At 38.1% G+C, this 22,116-nt stretch overlaps 1 protein-coding gene across 5 annotated transcripts in view; it reads right to left on the reverse strand.

Annotated features, from left to right (window-relative positions):
- The window catches only part of wdr7 (WD repeat domain 7), a 109,563-nt gene that overhangs the window by 27,263 nt on the left and 60,184 nt on the right, over positions 1–22,116 (reverse strand). For all 5 annotated transcript variants that reach the window (XM_088071495.1, XM_088071497.1, XM_088071498.1 and 2 more), the window contains one exon: positions 6,554–6,781. In XM_088071495.1, the coding sequence (XP_087927621.1) occupies positions 6,554–6,781 (228 nt within the window). The remainder of the gene's footprint in view (positions 1–6,553; positions 6,782–22,116) is intronic.

Consider the following 22,116-nt stretch of genomic DNA (forward strand, 5'->3'; position numbering starts at 1 on the left):
CTCAAATTCAAAATCAGCTTTATTAGCATGAAGGTTTACAAACATTGTTGCCATTGCTGTCTTTTATTTTTTATTTCTTTATCTTGAAATAAAACTGATCGTACTTTTAATTTATCTTTTACAATGTTCTTTTAGCTCATCTTTTTATTCTGTCTTGATCCTGCCTATTATTTTAATAATAATAGCAGTAGTAATAATAATAATAATAATAGTAATAGTTGTTGTTATTATTATTATTCCCTGCAAAACCATTTTTGCACATCTCTGCACAAAACTGTAGCTGTAGCTATTTTCTTATTGAAGTTCTTGAGGGTTGCAGTACTTTGTCTTATTTTTGGTATTATTCTCATTTTTATCCCTCTTAATATGTTTACTGTATAATATTTAATTAATTAATATTTGCACCAAAAACCAAAGAAAATTAATTGTAAGTGAAATTCCCTTTCTGATTCTGATTTTATGATGTCTTGTATGTCAAAAACTGAATTTAAAACATCTCAAGACACATTTATAACTCTGGGATAGCTGCTGATATTTAATTGGGACATATATAAAACTATTGTAGTTAGTTGTATATAAATTCGGGAGGATGCTTATGTTGAATGTGAATGTATTTAAAGAGTTAGAAATAAATCAGTATGTACTTCTTCCTTCTGCTTTTCGAACCTGTGATATATAAGTTTAAACGGCTTGAATAATTGTTATTGAGATTAACGTATAGGCTTTCTTTTTTGTCCTTTTGGTTTTGTTCACTGCATTTAGGTTGGAAGGCCTGTTTGCTTTTATTTGTTTTGTTTTGTTTCTTTTTGTTTTGTTTTTACATGTGTGAAATACAGATTTATTTATTCATTCATAAAGACCTGCAGACACCCTAATTATAGAAACCAAAAACAAAAAGGGTCTAAATGAGCCTAACATGCTACAAGCTAAAACCATATTTGGGATCTGTGTTGTATAAAATATAATAGATGTTATTTGCAAACTTCGGTGTCCTCCTGATGGGAAATCAACTTCAGATTAGTTTCAAATAACCTGATAATCAATAAATAAAGTGGGCGGGTGTCTGTGTGGGAGGACGGGATGCAGAATGCTCATGAGGCGAAAGGTCAAATTCAAACCGCGGTCGCTGTTAATACATGCGTGCGTGCTCTTCACACGCTGAACCAGCAGGCCTCAGAGGTCAAGAGGTCAAAGTTCAGCAGTGAGCGGTGACAGTGACTGTGGGTGGGCGTGTGTGTGTGTGTGTGTGTGTGTGTAATCTGACACATTTGCTTAAAAACCTCTATTATTTTTTTGCCCTGCACTATTAGAGACGGCCGTTAACAATCAGTGCTGTAATTGGCCGAATCGAGATTCAAATTTACATCCCACGCTCGCCGACCGACCAGAGGGGAGCGGGGGATGCAAGCGAGAGAGGTCCAGACTCGGGTCCATTTCTCACTGCGGACATCTTTGTTTAAAGGCAGGCCCGGACCCAAATGAACCAATAGCTATTGACAAAGCATCAGTCGGCCATAATGAGCTGTTAGTTAGAGCAGTAAACACGTCACATTAACACGGAGAGGGTGATTAGAGCCGCAGGAGGAGGAGGAGGGAGGAATAAAGCAGGAATAGAGGAGGGATGGAGGGTTGAGAGTGTGAAATAGTGACAGAGTGGTGATGTCTAAAGTTTACCAGGCCGAGTCGACCACTAACAGGCTTTCTACTTCCTTTCCTCCGTCTGCCCTGCCCCCTCTCTCTCCCTCTCTTCCTCTCTTCCTCTCTTCCTCTGTTTGAGCCTAAATGAGAGGCGAAGGTAAATCAATGTCGGGGACTTGGTTAGTGGATGAGAGCCGGATCGGACTCGCTGCAGGGAGAGGGAGAGAATTAAAAAAAACAATACAGAAAGAGAGAAGACGAGTGGGAACGAGGGTGAGGTGATTCTTCTATTGTGAATATTTTCATGTTAAAAATATGATTAAAAATCGTAAAAAAAGGAGCATTTGGTCACATGAAAAAAGACTCTAAAATACAACCATGCTTTTTTAAAAAACTTTTTTAAAACTGTATGCAAAACACAAAAGAAAGTAGCAACTTGAATGTTCATAAAGAAAAGAAGTGAAGGGATGGCGTATTTTTGTAGGCCAACCAGGAAGTTAGAATCGCGCTCGTTCACTCGTCAAAAACACTTTGGGATTTTTGAAGTTTATGATACGTACACGTTTTGTTCAGCATGGTAATCTTCACAGATGAACTCCACTTTTGTGTGTTTCGAAGCGTAAATGAAATCGCCAGAAGCAAAAAGCTATTGTTAGGCTATAAACCAACTACATCGTGGTCGCACGCCTCAAACGTCACCAGCCTGAATGGATAAACTTCTGATTTAACACGCTTAATTTTCTATAATCTAGCTGATGATCATGACTACGTCAATTGCTAGTCTCACTTTAGGCGGGCGAGTGGGTTGAATGAGTTTCTGTGTCCGGTGTGAAGACGTCTAACGTCCCCGAAAAACACTGCAGTCCGACTTAGCCACTCATTAGCTACCGTAAAACGTAAGTTGCGTAAAACCTTAGAAGTTCAAAAAACTGGGTTTGTCTGGACATTTTTTATGCTGCAGAACAAAATTTATAAGCATGTGTTAACCACAGACCTTATTTAAGGCATTTTACCAAAAAACTCAGACATTGAGACGAGAGAACCGGAAGCGCAAAGGGGTTAACTGACTTCCGCGTTTTAGGACTCATTACTTAATTACTAATAACTATTTAATAAAAGGGAAATTGTTAAAGTTATACCCAAAATGAGCAAAGAATCTCAGGATTAGACTAGATACATTAAAAAACAGTAATTAAAATAATTTTCCAAAATATTTGTTTGCCCATAAAAGGGTTAATAAATTAAGTTTTTCACTTTTGCAGAGTGTACAAAAGTCAATTGGTTATAATTTATTTTATGTCCTGATGAATATATTATAATAAATGCATACCTATTTTCGTGACAGTGATTATGTCACATTATTAAATTGCCTTATTATTGTATATTGATGATTGTTTGCCTTTATGATATTCATGTATTGCTGCTTGTCTTTAGCTGTTTTTTAAGGTGCCCTTAAGTGATTTGAAAGGCACCTATAAATAAAATTATTATTATTATTATTATTATTATTATTATTATTATTATCATTATCATTATCATTACTATATTAATAATAATTATTATTATAATAATTACTATCATTATTATTACTATTATTATGATTAGTATTATTATTGTTAAAGTTCTGGGGTCTACATTCACATTTTTTAAGCTGAAGTTGAAAAAGTGCATTTAAAAAGGTAAACAGACAAACTTTGTGACCACTTAAATCCTTCAAAGCTAATTTCACATACTGTCACAAACATCACTGATAGAATACTCATCATTTTTAATACATTTATGTATTTTCATTCAAAGCCTTAACATTATTTTCATCCAGCACAAAAAAAAACCATTAAAAATGGAGAGATTTGTTGGGTCTGATCCATAGCAGAGTTCCCATCACCTGCTTGTTCCTGTTCAATTCTTTATGATACAAAACAAAACTCAATTTCCAATCTGCTCTCATGAATGTTTTAAAATGCCACCGCTCACCGTGAATGGGCCTCAGAGGGGTTTCGAGGTATTTTGACATTTACTGTGAGCATTATTGTCCACAGATGGTACACAGATGTACAGTTTGTCTTTTTTTATCCTGCCCGATCTCATCCTCCCTTCCCTCTGTCATCATCTTACCTTCCTTCCTTCCTTCCTGCCTTCTTTCCTTGAGCTCAATCTCCCCCTCCATCTCTCCCTCCCCCCATCTCGCCGTATGAAAACATCAATCTATACTCTGCCGTATAGACTACTGTACCCTCCCTCTCTCTGGGCGGACAGCTCTCATTCATCACACACACGCGGCGCTGTATGCCAACAACACCAATCCATCGTTCAATTTCATAACAGAGAGGAGACGGAGAAAAACAACAGACTGAATGAGAGCTGGAAAACAAAACAGAGTGAAAGGAAGAGAAGAATAAAACCAGGCAGGAATGTAAGCAGAAAGAAATAATGGAGAAAGAATTAAAAATATGCTCCTCTCCATAGGTTTTACTTTACTCCCTCTAAGCTCCAAAGGACGGGTTTACTGGCTAATAATTTCTGCTGGAAATGTCAGAAACAGGAATATTTCTGCAATCTGGGAAAAAGTTGTGGATCACATAGGGCAGTGGTTGGGTAAAACGTAGGGGGCGAGCGATATTGGTTTTTAAGGGCCGACACCGATTATTAATAGCTAACGCGACCAATAACTGACATGCATTTGCAAAAAAAAAAAAATCTTTCTGGCAATATTTAGAATTTGGATTATAACAAACTCGAACACAAAACTTTAGCAAATGTTTGATCAAAACTAACACTTAAAAAAGTATAAATAAAAATAGCTTCCTGGGATTTTACAAAGTAAAGAGTTCCTCCCATGCTGACGCTTTCTTTGCACTTTTTAATTATTATTTAATAATAACTATTTAATCTGCGATCATTAAAAAAACACACAAAAAAATGCAGATGCACATAATCAACAAAATGTCAAATATCTGCCCGATTAATCGGCCAGGCCAATAATCTGTCAACACTTGGTGCACTACGTTACCTAAATCACCATGTTACGCTTTATAGGGGAACGAACAAAAGTGACAAATGTTTCAAAATATGACTTTGTTTAAATGTAGGGGTCGTCACAGCTGCTCGAGTGATCCTCAGCGCTGTTAAAATGTGATGATTTATTCTCCAGTTCATATATTAACAGTATTTGCAAATTGCAGCAGTTCTCCACAGAAGCGAAATCTGACTAAATGGTCTGGAGCTCTGCAAAAGCCCTGATTTGTGTGTGTCTGTGAGCGAGTGAACCAAAATACCTGTGGCTTATTAAAACGTGACAATTTCTACTTGATGTTTGCGATATATTAATTTTTTTCTATCGCAAGTGGAACACGCTGCAATAGCTTGCGTATATTCGATATATCGCCAAGCCTAAATCAACCCAGTTCCCTGAAGAAAAGGTTGGTTATGTAAATTTCAGAGAACCATGAATATGTTACATTTGTACCAATCATAACTTTTAACACCCTGAACCTTTAATTTTAAGTCATTAAGCACTGATGACTTTTAAGAAGTTTGACTTATTCTGAGTTAAAAAAAAAAAAAAAAAAAGAAAGGAGGACCGCAATTACCAAATGAGAGCAGCCCAAAGGGTCAGAATGAGGTTTTTAAATGGTGGAGCTCCACTCAAGGGGATCAATTAAACCTTGAGTTGTTTTCATCTGATGATATGGGCTTGGGGTTTTCTGTGTGTGTGTGTGTGTGTGTGTGTGTGTGTGTGTGTGTGTGTGTGTGTGTGTGTGTGTGTGTGTGTGTGTGTGTGTGTGTGTGTCCGGTGAGTCCACACAGGTGAGCTGACCGCTGTGCACAACATCACGCTCCACAGTCTATCAGTGAGAGCACAGGCTCTGTCGCTGGGCGGACGGCCCCAGAGGCAGCCAATCAGCGCTCAGGAGCAGCAGGATGGAAGAGCAGCTCTGCTTAGTGCAGGTTTGATGCCCACCAAGGTCCAGCGCTGCAGGCACAGCGTGGCACAGGCTCGGCCCAGTGAGTGTGAGTGTGTGTGTGTGTGTGTGTGTGTGTGTGTGTGTGAGTGTGTGTGGAAGTCAGTGCCAAGCTCCTTAAGGTGTCAAGCTTGGTGGGTGAAAATCAATCCCATCTCTCTGCTCACCTCTAATCCAGCACTAAAGTTTCTACTTTGTCAGTTGTGGAGTTTGGAAACGCCAGGATTCTGGACCAAAACAGGGCCACTACGCGGTGCTGCACGATGTCCAAGTTTATTTTGGTCCCTTAACAGCCTTGGAGTTGCATAAATTCTGCATGACTGAGATTCTTGTGGATTAAATGAGCTAAATTTTATTCACGTGTGATGATATTAGCCCACAAAATACCCATTTCATTGTTGTGAGAGCATTTTTTAAACTTCATATACCTGAATAGAGTGACCTATTGTGATGTACAGACCTCTAGCATGGCTTTCATTGATAGTTTGACATTTAGGGGGTTTCTTTGCGATTTCCACAACAGAAGGGATCACTATTTTATCACGGAAAAATGAAATTCTTGCAGAAATCTCCAAATGTCAAAAATCTTTGATACCAAATCACAGCATGGATTTTTGTTGGTGTTCCTAAAGGTCCTGGTGTCTTCATGTGGCATTTTGGAAGCACTTTTGACCATTTTTATTAATTCAAGTAGTAAAAAAGGGTTACATTTTGCCCTAATTCTTATGTACATATATGTATGTCAAAGAGGGATCCCAATGCTGGGTGGGATTTGTCTGGCTAATTTTCAGGTCATTTTCTTACACTTTTTTTTTTTTTTTTTAAATAATTTCTATCTAATTTTTTGGTCACTTTTTCTTAAGTTGCTCATTGACTTCTTCCTATGTTTTTAAAAGAAATCAAGCCGAATTTCTCAGGTTTCAAAGAGTTCAGTGTATCATCTCTGTACTCACATGTGTGTCTGGCCAGTGAGTAGTTGGATGACCCTCCGCTCGTCAGTCCGAAGCCCTCAGGCGCCTGTCCGCCGGCTCGGGCCCTGGCAAGACCCTTTGGAGGTTCGATCTCAGCGCCGAACTCAGCCCCGATGACCCCCAGCAGCACGATGGCGGTGGCTTGTTTGCGGCGCTCCTCGTATGAGTTGGAGATCTTCTTGGCGTTTGGTGGAAGGTTGGACAGACAGCCTGTAGAGACAAAAAGAGAAATCAACATCAAGCGTATGATGGTTTTTCCTGTTGATTTAGCACCGTGGTCTTAAGACAGGAAGTTTTATATTTCATGTATTTATATACTGTAGTTCAATAGCTTTCACCTACTCATGGACAAAAGGCTCGGGCTAGCAGAAGAAGCCTTCTGCATGGTGATTCGGTTGGTGGGTATAATTTGGTAAAAAGAAAATAGTTCCTATATTTAACTGCTCAGAACAAGATCTGTGGATAATCTTGAGTAACTGGGTCATGATTTCTGGAAATAATCATCGCTGTTGAGTTTTTAAAATTTGTTTTTTGATGCTTTGAGCACCACGAGTGCCATCTAAGCCCCATTATATTGGAGAGAGGGCAGACATCTCCAACACTCGGCAACCCTCACCAAGTATGATGGATGCAAGAAAATAAAAAACTGCCAACAGCTCCATCTAATGTTCGTCACATGATGAGGAAACTTCATTAAAATGCAAAGCTGCAAAGCTGCAGGACCAGAAAAAGAACCTGCAAATGCTGCTTTCAAAGCACTTTGTTGGTTTTAGAGATGAACTAAATTTAGTAAAGAAACCTCTTCTCCCTCTGAAAACCTGACGCATGATCTCAGTCATAAATCGGACCAGTTTTGGAGACTATGGAAACCCTTGCAGCCCTCTCTGCAAAGACAATGACCAAAGGGATTTATTTAACCCTTTGAAACCCAAGCAAAGTGTCTTGATTTCTTTCAAAAACATGGAAAGAAAGCAACAAGCAACAAAAGAAGAAATGACCCAAATATTAGCAAGAAATTAGTAAAAAAATATTTAAAAAAATTAAGAGCATCACAGTTCATTTGAAGATACTGCAGGTCTGTTTATTTCCGTCTCATGATGCTCTGAGCTGCTGTGGCTGAATAGCGAGTGTGTGTGAGGAACCCCCGCTTCTCATTTCTTTCTTTTTCCTCCTTTTCATGGTGAAAGGTGGTTTAAAAAAAAAAACAGCAGGCCTGTGAGTCTCCAGTGAGCCGATAACAAGTGAACAGGCACACTTCTATTGTCCTGGTATTAACCATTACTCTCTCTCGCGCACACACACACACACGCAGGCACACGTCCCGCTGAAAGCCTTTAGTCACAGTGTACACACACACTCACACGTACACACTTACATACAGGCGGTGATGTTCACAGACCTCTGGAAGGCTTTTGGACACGTGCAACTGGAAACCTTTGTGTGTGTGTGTGTGTGTGTGTGTGTGGGCGTGTCCGTCTATTGTGTTCACCACGACAACCCCAAAATAACCCTCTTTTGTGTGTGTGCGCGTGTGACAGGGTCGACGCAGTGGGGAGCTGCTGCAGCCCTGAGAGGGATACATGAGCGTGTGTGTGTGTGTGTGTGTGTGTGTGTGTAACCAATAAGTGTGTGTGTTTGTGTGTGTGTATGAGTATCACAGTGGGAGATGAGAGCTCCTTACACCCCTCGGATCAAAGGCCCAATAAGGACTACATAAATCTGTGGCCTCACCCTCGGATTTCTCTTTCTTATTTTCTCTCTCTTTGGATGAGCGAGCACAGCATTGTTATGGATTTGAATTGCAGGGGAACAAGCACTCACTCACACACACACACACACACACACACACACACACACACACACACACACACACACACACACACACACACACACAGACACACACACACACACAGTGTGTATGAGGAGTAAGGGGTTAGCGAGCACACTGGGTGTGATGAATAGAGAGAGTTGGTCGCTGCTGTGTCTACTTCCTGTTGATCTTCACATGTGTTGGATTTGTTAACGTCACATGATCCGCGTCGAGACAAGTGATTAGCGAAAAGATGATCTGTACTGATGTTTAACTCTTTAACACCTGGAACGACCTCAGTTTTCTTGTGCTGCATGCAGATGCCTTTTGCGAGCATTTAAACCTCAGAAACTTGAGAAAATTGGCTTGATTTTTCTGTTTTACTTTACATTTTTTTGTGTTTTATTTTAATTAACAGAAACAGACACATGGCAGGTCTTTTTACAAGTATGTCCACTTTGCTCTAGCCACTCAAGCCTAACATCCACAAACACCCTCTACCCCATGGCGCGAGTAATTAAAAAAAATAATAACATTAAATTTGAACAAAATAAATACATTAATAATAATAATAATAATGATAATAATAGAACATTCATGGCAAGAGACAAAATAAACAAAAATATAATCAAAAATTCTGGAAAAATAAAGTGAGCATCTTAGCAAGAAATATCTCACTTCTGCACAAAAAAAAGAAAAAGAAATAAAATGTAACAAACACGAGATATACTTCCATGTGTCTGTATGCCTCTTACAGTTTACATTCGTGTCTGTGAAAACATGCACGCTTTACAAGAAAAGGATCTCTACAATCAAGTGTTTTTTGAGACGTGGCCAAAAAATGTTGCATTAGGGCACCATGACCTTGCCCCTTGACCATTAGATTCTAACCTGTTCATTCTTGAGTCCAAGTGGACGTTTGTGCCAAATTTGAGGAAACTCCCTCAAGGCCATCTTCACATGTTATGTTTCAGAAAATGAGATAGGCGCAAGGTCACAGGGGCCTTTGAACACCAAACTCTAATCAGCTCATCGTTGAGTCCAAGTGGACGTTTGTGTCAAATTTGAAGAAATTTCCTCGATGTGTTGTTGAGATATCACATTTACAAGAATGTGCGGACAGAAAACCCAAAAAACATAAAGCCTCACACATTGGCTATCAGCTGTGCAGAGGCATAAAAATATCCGACAATTAGCTGGTATGAATTATTAGTTGTTGTTTGTTTTTTTAAACTAAAGAAAAATGGCCAAAAAACTTTATTTATAATTATCTTATTTATATATTAAAATTATGTTACGCAAAAAGCTCTTTCCTGAGGTCACATGATGCCTGAAATATAAGTAAAATGCGGCAGCAGAGGGTTCTCAGTAATCCATTTGGATTAAATAAATACATTTTTTGCTGCTGTCATGGTCAGCCCAAAGAAATAAGCTAAGAGTCATCTTCAGGAAGTACTATGGAAGGTGATAAACTAGGGGTAAAGGGGGAAAAATAAAATTAATTAATTCATTGATTGAGCCTTGTTGTAATCACTGCACAAGTGTGATTAAAAAATAAATACATTTAAGAAAAGATTCGAGTGTTTTGTCCACTGTGTTTGTTCCTCAGTCAATTTTTCAGAGCCCCGGAGCCCCCTCCCCCCCATATTTCCATATTATATCCTGGTGCTTTTTATAATGAGATTGCTAAGGGCCAGCTGTCATTTGGAAAAAGGCCCGGCGGCCGGCTCTGATAAATGGATTACAGATGGCATCCATCCCCGGGCCAGACTGGGCCAGTAGATAACAGAATTAGAGATAGACTCCCAACCAGAATCACTAAAAAGTTGAGATTTACAGAAAGTAAAGAGACAGAGGGAGGGATTCAGATGGATGGACAGGAATATCTGCAGGTTTCAGAGACAAAATCAAGACAATATAAACCGAGATGTTTTTACGAGACAAAGGCGGCAATAATATTCAAGTGTGCACCCTGAAAATCTCTTTAACACTGGTGAAAAAGATGAATGATGGGATTTTATTACTGAGATTATTCACCAAAGAGAGAGCAGGACGAGCGTGTGGTGTGAATGTGCCGATGTGTTCAGTCAATAAACATTAATGGGACTCCGTCACAGCTTCTGACGCCTGATTGGATGCACACGTTTGCTGCGCTGTCATTGGTGTTCGCCTCTGACATTAAAAATGAAAAGCGTGGCTGTTAATCTGGAAGCAAAGTCACATTTATCCTCACAAATGCACCGAAATCAGTTTTAAAATCAGTTAAGTTAAAGTCGAAGGCAACAAGCAATTTTAACAAGGCACAAAAATTAGCAAAAAAACAAAGTTACAAAGAATTATCTGAAAATAAGCAATAAATAAAGTAAAAAAACAAACAAAAAATAACCTAAAAAAGTATATGTATTTATTTTATTATTTTTTATGATATAATTTTAAATATAAAATGACTATAATGATAAATACAATTTTCTGGACATTTTGAATATTTCTGGATTTTTATATAATTTTTTAAAATCTTATTTTTAGGTAATTTTCTTGTCACAGTTTTACTTATTTCTTGCAATTTTGGGAACATTTCAAGTTGCCTTTTTCCTTCTTGTTTTCTTAACCAATTAAGCTTCAAGGTTGTCCAGGTTTTAAAGGGTTAAAAGGCTGTGCAGCTGCAAAAAGATATTTGGTTTCGTTGCATGAGCTACAGAAAATGCCAAACCACCACAAAAGTTTATGTCAACTTAAAAATGTACCTTGTAATAAGAGTGCTTAATTAAAAAAGAAACCTAAACAAAATGTTGAAATTCAGTGTCCAGTGTCAAATTGAGCTAACTAAAATTATGATTATAAATCCAGGCAAGCATGCAATTTCCATTATGGGTGTATTAAAACTCATTTTTGTCCCTGCACTGTTTCAGTGCTTTTATTTAGGAAGGACGTGTTAAAATGTAATTTTGTGATTTTGTGATAATTTGGTGAGAAACTTGAGTAAATATAGCTGTTTAAAGGGAAAATTTGTTGATGTTTTCACAGCAATATGAAATTGATAAAAGAGGGGGGATTATGATGTATAAAGTAAAAAAGACTTTTTCAGCAGTTTTTTATTTTATTTTTCAAAGATGTTTTTCATGCAAAAAAAGGTTATTTTAAAGATTGTTTAATAATTTTGTTTGATTAAATATGTGCTAATTCACAGATGTAATGGAGAGCTAAATGGCTTAAAAACAGTATTTTTTATAATGTAGATTTTTTTGTTTTTCTGGCACAAAGGGGAATTATAATAAGTAAATAAATAAAAATTTAAAAAACACCAGAGCATCTCTTCTTTCTACTGATTCAAACTTGTTTTCAAAGGTGCCAAATAAGACAGTAAAATGTAAAAAAAAACAAAAAACCCTAAAATGACACATAGGTAATCATGTTTTTTCATTTGACGCAGCCACAAAAAATAATGTGATAGCGCTCCAAAGTCTTGCAGAAGCCCTGAACTTTCATCGTCTGTGAGATTTGAGCTTTTCTGTGGATGTTCGTCAGGTAGCGTCACCTCCTGTACCTGCTGCCTCTCGGCCCGCGCGGACGGACTGATTGATTTTTGAAGCCTATCGATCCGCTTCCTTCACGACCGGCAGATCTATTATAATGACATTGTATCTAAATCCTATTTGTTGGCCAACCTGCTCCCAAACATAACCCAATAAACTAAAGAGGGACGGACGAGCTCGCCTCGGCTCGGCTAAATCTTCATAAAAACCGCGGACGGATCGGGATAAAAAGGCTTTCTGGCTGAAATGACATTATCCATAAAGGAAGGAATCTATTAAAAAAAAAAAAAAGAGGCAGGATGGTGTAATGCAGCAACCTGTGGAGTCCATACAATCAGGGTAAAAATATGGACGTGTCAGAGAAAAAAGAAGAAAAAATGAAATGCAACTGAGCAGAAAAAGAACAGGAAGAACTCTTTCACCTTTAAAGAAAAGTTTGATATCACCATTTTCTATTTTTATTATTTCTATTCTTATATATATTAATTACTGCTTTAGGTTTTAAGGCCATTTTTTTAAAACTTTTTTTTGTTATGCAGTTCAAATGAAATAGGAAAGAAAAGGACTAATATGACGATGGAAAAAAGGAGAGAAAGGATGAAATAAATACATTTTTTAAAAGGATGGCATGGAGAGATAGAAGAGAAATGAAAGACAAAGATAGCAGCAAATGGGTAAAGAAGTAGGGATAAAAGAAACAAAGACAAAAGGAAAGAAAGGAGAGATTTAGGATGAGAGAGAGAGAAGAGAGAAGGATAAACAGCTGAGAGAAAAGAAAAGATAGAAAAAGGTGGAGGAAAAGGCAAAACAGAAGGATGACGGGAGACGAAGGGAGAGAGAAAAAATGACAAAGAGGTCTGAATGAGGCAAAAGAGAGGGTGGAAAAAAGACTGAGAGAAAGACGAGCAGAGCTGATTTCTTTGTTTGAAGAACAGTAATCAATACGGCAGCGCACACACACACACACACACACACACACACACACACACACACACACACACACACACACACACACACACACACACACACACACACACACACACACACAATGATTGGGGTCAGCTCTCCACCAATTAACTTCAACTTCCAAACAACCTGCTGTCATCCAGATAATAAAAGCTCTTCATTTAGTCTCAGTGCTGCAGTTAAACACATGAAAGGGTTTTTCTTTCTGTTCAGATTCATTTGTAGATGAAGATTCATTTGTTTTCTTTTGTTTCTCTTTTTTTCTAAAGTTTATCTGCATCATGACCAAATATAAACGGTGCTGATTTGGACGTCTACAGTCTGTTTACAGGATGTTCAAACTGACTTCATCGCAGCTGAAAACCACATTTACACACAAACGAAGACTAAAACACCTTTTAAACATTCAGCAGGTTTTTGAATACGCATAAATATGGCAACACTGACATTTTCAAAAACGTGATTGAGGGGATGAAAGAGGGAGTCTGTGTTTGTCAAACAACAACGCCACTGGTGGATAAAAATCCTGCTTTGATGCAAATGATCCAAGCGACTCCAGAAGTTTCACTTTTCTATATTTTGAAGTGATAAACGACGTTTGGACACAATAATCAGCGTATGAACGGCGTCTGAGTGGAATATTTATTTTGATTAACCGTGTAAAAAGTTTAGTAGGATTATTGTCTTTTTCAGAATAAGGGCAGAAAGACGGCACTATAGCTCGTTAGCAGCCATGTAATCCAGATGATGCACGAAAATCAGCTAAGAAGTGAGAAACACCAGGTGGGAACGCAGGAAAATGAATATATAGCAATCGTGGAGGCGATCAGTATCATAAATGACTTCGTCCTGCAGACCTGCTACTACACGGCGAGCCAAATGAAGGCGTACAAGAGTCTTTTAAATATTTCGTGTGACTGCCTGACTGCCGTCTTGTTTGTGGTGGGCGTGTTTGCTTGAGAATCGCTGTCTTTATGTTACTATTTTATCTCTAAAGTAGCTTTACATGGATGGATGCAGCACACATCAGACTATGTGCTAGCTGGCTAACTGTTGCTTCTACTTTCTGCGTCGTTCTGTTCGGTCAAATTTTCTCAGACGCGTTCAGAAACATTGCAGAAAACATGACATACAAAACAAACACGTGCATTGTGTGACTCCGCTCCTCCAGACTTAAGACTGAACATTTAATCCATGTCTGCTGCCGTTTCTCCAAGTGTTATTTTTAACTTCTCGTCTTTATGTGTCACTACTTTCCAGATTCAAAAGTAGCTCTTGTTTTTTTTCCCCAATTTGAGGGGTTGAGACAACAATAAACAGCACAAAACTTTGGGATTTTTATAGCGCTTCTTCATGCAGAGATCACTTCCTGCCTCCAATCTGCAGCTCCTGATGTGACGTCATGTGCAAACGACGTATTTTCTGCACGTAAACGTAGAAAATGTCAGATTTTATTCCCTGATGTGCTCCAAAATGGATGGATAACAGTAATCTGACGTCTAAAATCCACTAATACAACAAAAGTGCTCCATGTTTCAGATCATCTCATTCCACCAAAACTCTCACTTTGTCCTAAAAAACGATGACAAGGGACATCTGATTTCTATATTTCACTCATAAACTGATTATTCTGTTTACGTCTCAAATTTTAGAAACCCTGCTGAGGAAATCAAACCAACAACCTTCCCGACCCGACCCTCTCGAGCTGCACCATCTTCCCATGATGCACCTGGTCTCTGCCTCCATTGGTAATCAATGGGAGACTGGTAAAACCTGATCACCGGGGACTGAGGGAGGGGATCAATACCAGCAGGAAACTGATGTGAGAACGAAGGAGGGAGCACGAGAAGCGAACAACGAGCAGTAAAACGCCGTGAGAGAGAAGATTTAGGCAAAAACATAAAAATAGAAGAACTAAAAAAATAAAAACAAGCCTTTAACCCTTTAAAAACATCAGTTTTGTTTTGCTGCGTCAAACAGCTTTAACAAGAAATTAAACGTATGGCACCTGAGAAAACTGGTTTGATTTCTTTTGACGAAGTGGTAAAAAAATATCATGAGCAACTTTGCAAGAAATGTTCGCAAAATTGCAAAAAAACAATAAAATAAAATAAAATACATAATAGGTGACAAGACAATGATTTGAAAATGAGCATGGGGAGATTATTCACAAAAGGAATAAAAATAAAAAATGTCCAAAAAACATTTATATTTATCATTCTTATGATCACATATTTAAAAAGAGAAGAACAAATATATATATAAATCTTTTTATTTATTTATTTATTTATTTATTTATTTATTTATTTTACACTTTCTTAATATCATTTTCTTGTCACTTTTTTTGCTTTTCTTTTTTGCTCATTTTCAGGTGATATTCTTGTTACTTTTTTCTAATTTCTTGCTGATTTTTGAAATAATTTCTTGTTAAGTTGCTCTTCACCTTTAATTTTTTTCAAGAATTCAAGGTGATTTGCTCAGGTTTCAAAGAGTTAAATGTCTCCGAATGAAGACAAAGTTCCCTGAAACAAAAGAGTGCTGGTGTTGTGGGAGGAGGGGGAGAGTCGGGGGTAAACACTGTCCTTACAGCAAATGTCAGGAGACAGAAAATCTGGGGAAATAATTGAAAAACACAATTAAGTTGATAGAGAAAAAAGATTTGAGTCCTGAAACGGTGGCTGCCCTTCCAGCCGGGCCGAGTCCATCTGAAGGTTAAGTGTATTTCGCTGTCTTAAGACACAGACGGGGGAGCTATCTGCGCTCGCTGGGAACACGCCGCTTTAATTAGACGCTACGGGAGGGGAGGAGGGAGGGTCAGGGGGCGTCCGCGGGAGATACCACAAACAAACTGGATACAAGTTTGTAACAAAAGGAGACCACACAAACCCAAACAGCTGGACTGACTCGTGCTGCTGATGTTACACATCTGCTGATCACCCATCAGTCTTTTAATTGATTACACTCCTTCAAAGCAGCTGTTAGTTTGAGTCATTGTGCACAAAACTCTCTGACAATCTGAGTTTACCTTATTCCCAAAACAGACAAGGGTGACGTCACGATCCAATCACCCACATAACTGTACAAATCCATATAAACCTGCTATTGCATGCAAAAATAGTTTACAAAATGTGATTTTTTTTTCAATTATCAGTCAATTAAATGTAAGTGTAGATGCATGGTTTTTCACATTCATCCATTTAGAAAATTTAAAGTCATTTATCCAACCAATACACCAGAATAAATGTAGAAAAAGGGAGAGATGAGTGGTTACTCTGCAGGCTCAGATCGAACGGAGGTGAGAAATTTGTTTCAGGTGCTCATGGAAAACAGGAATCTGGAGAATAAACAGACGGAAATCCAGGCACTCCAAAAATGTGGAGGGAATTACATTAAAAGGCCTTTATTTTAGTGGATAAATCATTCAAAAGCCAACATGTTTTGACCACTGCCAGTCTTTGTCAGGGCTTTAAAAAATGTTTTTCGTATTTTTGTGAGTGAATGAGTGCCTGGATTTCCTCCCTGCTAAATGTTGGCATTGAATGTTTCTGCAAACCACAAATGTGTTACATTTGTACATTATTATTACCCAAAAATGTTGAAACTCAACATATCTTTACATTTACAGGGTAAACGCGAGGCTAGGTTTTTGGTTATGAAAATGCCCGGCTTTGGTGGCACAATCCGTATCGTAAACGTAACAATGTCTCAGTTAAAAAAACAACCACTTTCGAAGGCACAATCGATCATAAAATCAAGTCTAGGTACTAAATATACATATTTTTCATGGTACTATCAATGCAAGAAACACGGCAATGTCTGGGCAAAAATAAACCACTATTTTGCACTTTTTGTGGCACTATCCAGGCTGGATGGGCTGATTATTCCCATGTGATAAGTATTTTATTTGCATTGATTTGGCCACACCAGCACATAAAAAAGTAAAATTTCTTGGCGAAATAATTGAATTCCACAGTGATCTGTGGATTCACTTCAAAGCTACTACGCAACAATTTTCTCATCACGTACAACTTTGTGAACTTTGATGACAAATTTGTTCCCTACACTAAGCCGTCTGACAGTTTGAACCTTTAACAAAACAGAAACGGATCACCCAAAATGAAGGAAGTGAAACTGTTTGTAAAATGTATACAATAACTGCACCTTTAACTTAAAAATTTGGACTTATTTACGATCTCATAACTTTGACTCAGTATAATCACTTCGACTAATTTCTGACATTTCATTTAGCTGCACTTTTCCAGCATCTTCGCCGACATTAACTTTGCTCCACTTCATAATTCAGAGCTACTGCACGGAGACACAGATTGGCGATACTGAAAGCCTGAGGTCTTATTCTTCTATCCTCTCTTATCAATTATGTGTTTGTTTTGCACTTTAATTTGCGATCCGACAGGTTTTTAATACAACCAATATTTTCAGCAATCTGCAGCTGTCACGTTCACGCTGCTAATGGAGCGGTCTGAAAAATGGCTCTGGATCTTAATTTCCCTAATGCAGAGACAGTGGACGGCCTCCATCACACCGCGTCTTCATAAAGAAGGAATTATTTTTTATCAAAGCCACCGCGGTTTAGTCGCGCTCTCCTCTGGCTCACAGATGAATCAAAGCCGTCTGACAGAATTAAATTTACACTCGGCCAAATGAAAAGCATCACAACTTAGAGCGAGAGGGAAAAGAAAATTATCTTCCCATCACACAGACAGAGAGAAAGCAGAGGGAGGCCGGCGAGGACTTCAGAAGATGACAAAGGAAAACAACATCTTGCAGGACAATTAAAATGTTTCTTGAATCCGACGAGGTCAAGTTATCAAGGGATGAAAGACAGCTCGTTTTAGAGCTATTTTAAAGTGGACTCTGTTAAATCAATACATCAACGCACTCACTGCAGCATGCAATTTAATTCTTTATAAATCATTATTATCATCATATAACGTATTCTATTGAACTACACAATAAAAGTTGAATAATAAAAGTAAATAAAACTTCAATAATAGGGGCTGCTGTTTTGACAAGCATCATTCTGAGTATTTTGCCATATAATAAATGCATTTTTTTATTTCTACCATTTCAAAAAAACACCATCTGCGTCTGGCTGCAGATCTGTGTTGCTGTGTGTTGACGTCGAGCTGCTCTGCATCATTTGGTGCGTCTTTGCATTTGTAAACTCTCATTCTGCACTGTGATTGGCTCAGTGCTTTCAGAGCAATGAGGTAAGTGATGTGATTGGCTGAGAGTGTATTTATTATCAACACCCCCTTTGAGTCTTGTCTAAAAAAACTGGGGGACTCTGAGTTATCATGTGTGCTGCCTTGAGACTAAAAATCAAAAATACAGTCAAACTATCACACTGTAAATGGTTGTATGTGACTTTCGACTGGGAGCTGAGATGGTTAACCCTCAGGGACTGTTTGGTGCATTTTACACGCTTTTAATTCTTCTTTTTTTTTATCATTTTGGCTGTGTTCATGCATACGGCATTAATTCTTGCAAGAGTTTGTATTTTTGTTTAATCTTCGAATTTCCAGCTCAGCTCCTACAATAAGTCTAAAAATACACCGTGGAAACTAAATAGTAACATTCAGACTGTTAATGTGAAAAAATGCTCCATTGAAACCCATTCAAACTGACATTTTTGATCTCATAGCCATCAAAGCAGAAACACATTCATTGTATTATTTCTGGGTTACTTTGGGCTTTTGTCTTCAAATTTTTCATTGTTACTATTTTCTACCTGATGATGTCATTTTTTACCATATTTTGGCATACGGAGAAACTGCATACTGTTTCCACTACGTTCACTGTCACAGTCAGTGTTACTGCATCATTAACGTATCCCAGGCTGTGATAATTATAAAAAAATCTACTTAGCATGTAGCATATTAAAAAGAATTTCACATAATTCATTTAAAACAATTTTGAATTTTTTGTGTGTTTTTTTCACATAAATACATAGTGGCATCATGTCAAAAACCTGGTATTTAAAGGGTAAAAAATCTGAAAATTAATGAATATTTAATATTTATTATTATGACTGATGTTGGTAAAAATAAATAACTAAATGAAAGTAAAAAATAGTATTAATTTATATTTTTTAAAGCTTTATTTTGAAAAGCACATTTTGTGCACAGAGCGATACAAGTGTGTAATATTAAGGGTTAATCAACTAGTCAGCTGGTTTATAAACCAGTTCGTAAAACTGTCAGTCAATCGGTCAGTTAACTGGGAGCCAACCAGGTGTTTGGACAGAGACCGAGAAATCCAGTAAGTAAACCACTAATTTCCATCCGTCTGCACGACTCTCTCCACGTCTGTGAGCAGAACATGAGCGCACACACACACACACACACACACACACACACACACACACACACACACACACACACACACACACACACACACACACACACACACACACACACACACACACACACACACACACACTACCCCAAGGCCAGCGCTTTATCTTTGTGACACATTCATAAACCCTGACACACACATGCACGCAGACAATCACACACACGCACACACTCTGCCCATCCCCCTTCATATGCACGTTATCACAATGTCCACTCAACCATAAGACAGGTGTGTGCATGTGTGTGTGTGTGTGTGTGAGACAGAATGTAAAACGTACTGTGATCTAATATTTATGTTAGAGGATTATTGAACCATATTGATGGGACATTTTGAGCTTCAGTGGAGTTAGATATGTAAATTGATTACGCAGCACGATTTGTTTACATTATAGTTTCTTTCATCGCTAAAAAATATAAATACTGGAGCCACTTTTTCAAAACTCTTCAGACAGTCTGCATTTCCAAGATGCATCTTGTACAAACGATTAATCTCTCCTCCAAAGCTCCCTAAAAGCACCAAAACACTTCATGCATGTCTCAAAATGAGCTTATTTGACCATAAAAACACCAGCGACAATTCTCACTCAGAGAGCAATCACATCTCCGTGACCCAAAAAAACACGTTTGAAATCTTGGATTTAGGGCAGGGGAATACACATTTAAATGGCTATATTTTGTATCCATTAGTGCTGAATGTCTAAGGGAATTTTTGTTTTAAATATAAACTTTTTTTAAAAATTATTATACAAAATTTTGTTGATTTTTTTTCTTTAAAAATGTTGGTGATTTTTTTTCCTTTAAAATTACATCATTTATCAGCACCACAAACAGTAAAAACAGACTTTTCCAAAACTTTCAGGCAATAGTGAGTTTTCTAAAACTTGTCTCGGCCTAAAATCGTGCTGTTTTCCAGGTTTTATTCACAACACTGAAAAAGCAATGACAGTTTTGTTTCAAACAGGCTTCTGTTTCACTGACTGCATGCAGAATTTCGACAATATGACTTCAGCTTTGACTAATGCACGTTAGAAATCAAAGAAAAAACAACTTCTGTTATCTATTATTTTTTGTCTCCTGTTTAAAGAATAACTGTGCTCTAAGTTTTGGAACGACAACGCACTGTAACATAACATCCTGTCCTGTGCTGCCATCTCAGATATTTACTGTTTCTGCTCGGAGAAACCGGAAAAAAACATTCCTGTACATTAATAACATTTGAACGATAACTTCACTCTTGTGTCTGTAATACAATAATATTCTCATACAGCAGCTGGGTCCCTCGCCGTGTAAAATAGAAGACACACAATCATCAGAAACAATCAGAGCGCTCACAGTCGCAGCTCGGACCATTTATCTCCCCATAAGTTCAATCTGTTCTGAGGAGAAATGCGATCTGACCCAAACGACCTCCAGGCTCTCATATTAGATTAGCAGGGGAGGCTAGCGTTTCAGCTAACCAAATCACAACGGGGCTAATGACACCGAAAGGTGAGGGTCAGCACGACCTTTGACCTCTGACCTCTATCTGTGGACCCATCACAGGGGTACGAGTCTCTTTCCTTCAAACAAAAAAAAGGACAAGGAGCCGATTTTACTATTGCAGATATTTAAAGTTAAATTCTGCGTGTTTTTGGCTGAAAATATTCAGCTGATGGCGTCCGCAGGGCTCTGAATCCTGACGGAGACAAAACGCCCGCCAGCTTACAGAGAACGTGAGGGGGAGGGGGTGATGAGGCGGTGTCCAGCAGGGACCTTTAACCTCCCCGAGGTCGCCCCCTTCATCAGAGGCAGAGATGAGATACTCTCTTCTTCCCTCTACTGTAAAACCACATTACTGCTCCACAATATCGGGCTTTAACGCTGGTGTAGGCAAGTATCAATAAAGTCTTTTAATTCACAGCAATATCATAATCAAAATGCCGCACTAATGATGTGTTAAAAGGACGCCTGTGCATGTTCCTTTCCATGGTGAGCGCCTGACCTCGTGGTGGAATATCATGCAGAAAAAGTTGCTACTCCAGCATTTGCAACAACTGCTTACACTGTAAAACAACCCCCCAAAAAAGGGAGATAGACTCATCAAAAAGAGGGTCTAAAAGAGGGTCTGATAATAAATGCAATAAAGCACAAATCAATGCTGGTGGAGCGCTTAAACTTTTTTTTTAACCTATTTTCTTGTTTTATTTTTTCAAATGAAACATATGCATTTAAAAGAGTAAACTGTATAAGGTTACAGTTATGAAAATTGAAGTTTATTTTGAAAAGGCACAATGCACGTGACAAGCGTAAATTAACACTGTCCCTGAGCATCCAAAACTGATGCAGGAGGGTTACCTCCGGAAAATACTTTTACTAAAATCTGGTCCTTCGTTATTTTATATAAAGTTAATGGTTTATTGTGCAAAATTAAATTATATTGCATTACATTGCATGTAGGACGACCGAAGTGTCAGTATTTTATGAGTCAGGAGTGAGAACATGTTGGAGTGCATCAGTCCGAGCAGATCATCAGTCAGAGCAAATACTCTTATTATCCAGGTTTTATCCGCTGCAGAGTACAAATAAGCACAAGCTTAAGTCATCCAGGAAATATCCACTGCCCCACAGGCTGCGCTCACCTCCACTGGTTGGACCTCCAGGGCTACAAAGAGCAACTTTACTATATCAAACTTTAAAATCATTCATAACTACAACCCCTGATGCAACCGTTAATATTTAATTATTTTATTTATATGTCAAAAATGTTGTTTTGTGTTCACTTTCTTTTACTTGCTAACCTAGAAAATACACCAAACCCTGGAATTTTTCTGCCATTACATCTCCAGTCATCATAAATCAAGTCGTATTTACTGCATGCAT

Source organism: Plectropomus leopardus, chromosome 20, assembly GCF_026936395.1.
Source record: "Plectropomus leopardus strain MGB_pleo_1.0 chromosome 20, ASM2693639v1, whole genome shotgun sequence".
Lineage (NCBI taxonomy): Eukaryota > Metazoa > Chordata > Actinopteri > Perciformes > Serranidae > Plectropomus > Plectropomus leopardus.